Source organism: Papaver somniferum, chromosome 5, assembly GCF_003573695.1.
Source record: "Papaver somniferum cultivar HN1 chromosome 5, ASM357369v1, whole genome shotgun sequence".
In the NCBI taxonomy this organism is placed as follows: Eukaryota; Viridiplantae; Streptophyta; class Magnoliopsida; order Ranunculales; family Papaveraceae; genus Papaver; species Papaver somniferum.
In genome coordinates, this window is record NC_039362.1 from 159,887,474 (window position 1) to 159,893,538 (window position 6,065).

The following is a 6,065-nucleotide window of genomic DNA, read 5'->3' on the forward strand; positions in this document are numbered from 1 at the left end:
AAGATTAAAACTGAAAGTATATGTGACGGTTTTTTCCCCTTTTTGGGACGAAATTATCGTCAATTGTTCGAATTTCAGTCGTTCTGATTGCGCCTAATCGTAATCGAGGTTTATGGCTTTCCAGTTGTCGACTCAATTTCAGCAAAAAAACACCAATTATCTTCCAATTTTGGCGATGAAAAATAAATAAATAAACTGTCACAAAGAATTACATTTTGGCTCCCCTAATGAATGTATAGAAGGGACTCCCTTCGGTGTCCCAATTGTTTAACAGTAGACCCAACATCAGTTAGTAATACATGCTTTAGATTTTTTGATAATAAAAAATTAATAAACTCTCGCTTTTCACTGTTTTCTGGCGCGGAAAATGGGTCATTCGTCCAAAAAAAATTTAAAACATGGTTCAAATGGATGAGTAAAAACTAGTATGGGTGAAATGGACAAAGAAAAAGCAAGGATGAAACTGGATTCATCGCGGCTTAAACTTAAAAAATAGCAAGGATGAAACTGGATGCATCCTGATATAAATTAAAAATAAGAAAAAATATTTGAAAATGGATAGAATGAAACTGGTTACATCCTGGCTATTTTTATATTTTTGTCCATTTGAACAGTATCTTTTTAATTTTTGTCCATTTAAACAGTATCAAAATGTACAAGTCTTTTTCACCCAGAAATTCTTGATTTTAGTCTTTTTAACCAATTTTGTGTTTCTGGCGAGGATTATTTTCTCGCCTCGGTCAAAATCCCCTTCAGCATTCATTACATTCGAACAGAAAAAAAACAAGAAAAAAAGGAAAAAAATTAAAGACCACAATTTTGTGTCGCCGTCTTCCTGCCTTCCTTCTTCATAAGAGTCGACTTTAAAACCTTTTGGCACGTAATGCCCTTGAGTCAGAAATATAGTGAAATCATCTTTCATATTCTTTCCATCCTGTTTGGAAATTCGAGCACCCCATGACCATGGCAAGTCCACGGGAAATGCCCTAAATATCCAAAAATTATTGGTGAGGTGCTGTGGTGCACCAAGTGGCGAGATTGACGATCAATCGACCAAGAAAAAAAAAAACTGAAACAGCGAAAAAGGTCGGTAGCAAGTGGACCTAAAAGAATGATCCACGTGGAATTCTGCAAATAATAATATTCATCATCAGCTTTAGCTGGGGGATGTTAACGAGTCATTGACAGCTTCATTTTTGACATCAAAAAACCAAACCAATCATTTCTTTTCTTTCTCTTCCTCCTTACAAAAATAGAGAACAAGGTTTTCTTCTTCTTCTTAATCTTTTATTTGGTCTCAAAAACAACAAAAATTCGGAAACAGAATTAATTAATTAATTAGCTTAGTACTAATTTTTATACAATTTGTGATTATTTTAACAAACTCCTCCATTTCCTGTACACTTCCTTTTTCTTTTCTCTCTCTTTCTTACATTTCCTCTCTGGAACAAGAAGAAGAAGAACCCTAAATATTGAAATCGTGATCCGGGTTTGTTTGTTTTCGGTTTTCCAGAGAGGAAGAAATTTAAACCTCTCCATCATAATCATAATATAGGTAAGCACTTATTGTCATTAATACTCTGCTTAAATCTGAAATTTCTTCTTTTGTTGCTTTATGTTGACTCTGAGATTTGCTTCAGTTTCATCGTTATTACATTGAATCTGGAATGTATAATTAGGTATATTTGGTTCTTTTTTGTATGCTGGGAGTTGTTTAACTACAATGCTGTTAAAGGGGCAATTTCTTCAATAAATTGTAATTCAATCTGAACAGTTTCTCATGTCATTAAAATTGTGGTTAGTTCTTAGGAGTAACTTTACTGCCTCTTTAGAATTGTCACAATGTGACAATAATTAAGTTAGTTATTTTCCTCTTTAGAAGTCAGATATTAGTTGCAGAAGGAGAATGATATAAAAACACAGGTAGATGCAGTTTCTTTGAGAAATGAATGATTAGAACAAGAAAACAATCTTAGTTGATGTATGCAAAATTACATGATGCATAATCTATAAGTTGCACAATTAAATGTCTTACCGTCTTAGTTATTTTATTGAGCTGTTTTGTTTTACCATATGGCGCAAACTGATATTATATGATAAGATGTGATGTAGAAAGATAAGCTGAAGTAGTCAACTTTGGGTATTCTCAATTAGGCAACCTGCATAGGGTGATTAAGGAGCTCAACTGGGTTATCCAACAGCGCATAAAACAATTATACTGATGTAGACTATAGTTTATAGCCTTTAAGCCTTGCAAAGTTGGGGTTGGTATTAATACATGGAGGTGCTTCTTGGTTGGTTGAAACCTTTAAAACGAAAAATGAAGAGGATAAAGGTTAGGCGGAAAGGACGAAAGTCGAAAACATAATCAGGGGAAATGCGAGTGACAAATGAAACAAAGACAAGAATAATATTCTGGAAATAGCTTATGTAATGGGAAAATGGAGGAACAAAGAAAGACAAGGTAGTAATATGTATAGAATAGCTAAAAGAAACATTTCGGATCAATGCAAACAGTTATTCTTTAATAATTTGTTGCTGTTTACATGATACGAAAGTAAACGTGCTTCGCCATCTTTGGAGTACTTAAGGAGACAAAGTGTATAACAATCCGACTGATAATTTTTTTTACAGTTAGTAGGTTTGCTGTTTAGATAGTTGGATTTCTGGAGACTACCAATCTGCTGCAAGTTCCAAACTATCAAATAATGGGCATTAGATGGAGTGTTGAGAATGTATACATAAGTCTAGTTTTAGTGCTTCTCTACGGTTTTCTTCATACTGAGTTTGGGTGTTTTTAATGTAGTCATAAAGTTTGCAAATGTTAATTTGCACGTTTGAACAATCACTTTATTTTGTAATAGTTTTGGAGATGCTATTTAGGTCTACCGAACTCATGTCATTTATGCTGACACACACATTATGTGAATCAAATGTCCAAATATCTGGTGTCTCATCATTTGAGTTGAGCTAAAATATAAAAATTGCTCATTTGAACATACTTACCGAGGATCACTTGTTAAGATATGATGATGCTCTACTCTGCATATGTTATGATAATTAGTTGGTTATTTCAATTTTAAGCTTCTTGCAGCATTTTTATAGTGCTCTGTAATCTTCTCTTGCACGTGATTTATGAAAAGAAGTATGTCACTAATACAGTTTTAGTTTCCACCCTATGTTAGTATCGCCCTAACTATACTGATGATTGTCCTTATTTGCCCACTATTTTGGGCAGCTAAGGTTTAATTTAGGTATGGCGAATTCGAAAGGGTCATCAAACTTCAGAAATTTTCTACATGGTGGACAACAATCACTACTTCCTCCCAGGATTCCCTTCCCAAGTGTGCCAACCTCATATATTGACTATGGGTCTAATTCCTCAACATCCAGAGGTGTTCCGAAACCAAGACAAGGACTTAAGCACCACCAACGTACTTCCTCTGAGAGCTTCCTCATAGAAGAGCAGCCATCTTGGGTGGAGGAACTTCTTAATGAACCAGAGACTCCTGTTAGGAGAGGTCATCGGCGTTCGTCAAGTGACTCTTTTACATATTTCGATTCTGCTAATGCTTCCGTGGATTCCCTGTTTCAAGAGGACAATAAATTTAAAAATATAGCATCCTTACCTAGAACAGCATCTGGAGACTTCGATCACTATAGAGATACCAATCATGCTTCGTTTTATCCAGAACTGAACTCTTTCATGAGACAGCAAGATAGGCCATGGGAAACATCCATGAATTCTATGGCCTACCCAGGTGGACTTCCATCTGGATGTGATAACACTGTACCACACACCTCTGGGTACTCGTGTCCTCCGCAGGAACAAGCTGGAGTTTCATCTATTCCCACGGAAAAGCAAGATCAAGAGGATTCTTCTGGTCCACATGATCCCAAGGCGTCCTCTGAAATAAGGGACTGTACCAAGCCGTCTTCATCTGAAACTGATCCAAAACGTGCTAAACAGTAAGTTATCAGATCCCCTTTTGTTGCAGCCATAATAGCTGTCTCTAGAATTGTGTGATGCACTGGACTTCTACCTTTTGGCCTCAGCCAGCCGATTATGCGCGTAGTTGCATTAGATAAGCCCCATAAACCTCTTATGCATTTATCTCGTTTATGCTATTGGAATCCCTACACTGACTGGATGTTTAGTAATCACGCTTAAGCATGAAGACTCTTGACTTGTTATGCATTTAATGCTTTTGCTGTTATACTCTCAAACTCATCATCAGCTGACTAAATAATTCTTGCCTGTTGTAATCTTGACCGTAGAAATAAACCTTATTATTCTCTTAGCTGGTTCATTTGCTTTCTCTAGAACTCTCAACTGCTGATGGATCAAAACACAAGAAATCTTTAGTCCATGGACCTTGAGCTATAAAAACATTAGTATCTAATGTATATAATAACAGGCAGTTTGCTCAGCGTTCACGGGTGCGGAAGCTTCAGTACATTGCTGAGCTTGAAAGGAATGTCCAAGCCTTACAGGTAAGTCCCAGATAGGATGTAGCGTGCTTTGCTTTACATTTGACTAACGTTGTGTATCCTATTTCATGGTCAAATAGTTCAAATTATCTCATACATTTTCCCACCGTCTTTAATGAAGGCCGAAGGATCTGAAGTTGCAGCTGAAATTGAATTTCTAGACCAGCAAGGTCTTTTACTAAACATGGAAAACAAAGCCCTGAAACACCGATTGGATGGCCTGGCACAGGAACAACTCATCAAGTGCTGTGAGTATCTTAATATTTTCCCTCAGAAAAATAAAATAAAGTATCTTCAAATCCCAATCAATAGGCTTGTCTGACTTTTGCCTAAAATTGTTTAGTATTTATCAGTTTGGACCAGAAATTTCTAGGCATACATGCCCGATAATCTGTGATACTAGAATTCCAATTAGTACAATAAATCATTCACTTGAGAGTTGAGACATTATGTTTCAGATAGATTTTGGAAGGATAACACCCGTTTTTTCGGGATCACTTGATTCAAATAGTCCCTAACTTCGGCGTCTGTTCAGTTAATATTCAAAGCGACACCAACTTCTTTTTTTTTTTTTGGTGATTAAGTGGAGCAGGAAATGTTAGAGAGAGAAATTGCTAGGCTTCGAGTCTTGTATCAGCAACAGCAACTTCAGCAGCATCAACCGCAACAGCGTGCACCTTCTGCTCCTCGTCGTTCCAGTAGCAGGGAGCACCTTAACCTTGATGCTCAGTTTTCGAGCCTCTCCCTAAAGCATGAGGCAGGTTCTGGTCGCGACCCTGTAAGTGGCTCACTTCGGATTTGAAGTCTTGGGGAAAAGATAGAAGTAATAGAAAAATGTGCCATAATTTTATTTTTTACTCACACTACCACTTCCTCCTGAGGTGAGAGCAAGCAGTGGCCTCATTTTCACGAACTTTGAGAAACTGCTTGATCCTGACATATCGTGTTTTAATGTGCACCTGGTGGTCGTACGGTAAAATAAGAATCTAGTCTTCTGACTCGTTCGACACATCGGTGGTGATGACTCACAAGTTCTTCATGTTTCTGTCTCTGTATCTCTCTGTTGTATTATACAGGCAATTGTACTTTTAACCCATAATCCTGGGTTTTGTTTCTTACCATTTTGACATCTTTCTTAACTTTGATTTATCAAGTAGTTTGCTGCAATGGGCTCCGTTTACCTATTTAAAGAAAACAGCAAAGGAAGGGAATGTATTTCAAGTTTTCTTTCATTATTTTTTTCCTCACTACCTGTGTCAACTTTATAATATTTCAGGACTAATTGAGTATCCCTTTTCTTTTGGTTTCTCGATAATGAATTCTGGGATGTATTTGTTAATCTATAAGTCTTTACATCCTCATCATAAAATACTAGAAGTTGTAGAATTTATAAATTGTCGAACAGGGCAACACTACTAACCAGGTTGCATCTGACATATAAATCCTCTAAATCCCTAGCACTGGGCTACAGGTTCTCTTGATGGGATACAAGCATGCAAGTACGAAACACTTGTGCACTGCAGTTTCGTCCTGCGACTTCCACAATGATAAAATTCTAAATATGCAAATACCAT

The 6,065-nt window shown here is 36.7% G+C and overlaps 1 protein-coding gene across 1 annotated transcript; it reads left to right on the forward strand.

Annotated features, from left to right (window-relative positions):
• Positions 1 to 1,195: 1,195 nt before the first annotated feature.
• On the forward strand, positions 1,196 to 5,738 carry LOC113283406 (uncharacterized protein At4g06598-like). The gene is made up of 5 exons (XM_026532647.1): positions 1,196 to 1,555; positions 3,239 to 3,969; positions 4,419 to 4,494; positions 4,613 to 4,739; positions 5,076 to 5,738. The coding sequence occupies exons 2-5, from the start codon at positions 3,257 to 3,259 to the stop codon at positions 5,291 to 5,293; spliced, it is 1,134 nt and encodes a 377-aa protein (XP_026388432.1). The 5' UTR covers positions 1,196 to 1,555; positions 3,239 to 3,256; the 3' UTR covers positions 5,294 to 5,738.
• The last annotated feature ends 327 nt before the right edge of the window (positions 5,739 to 6,065 follow it).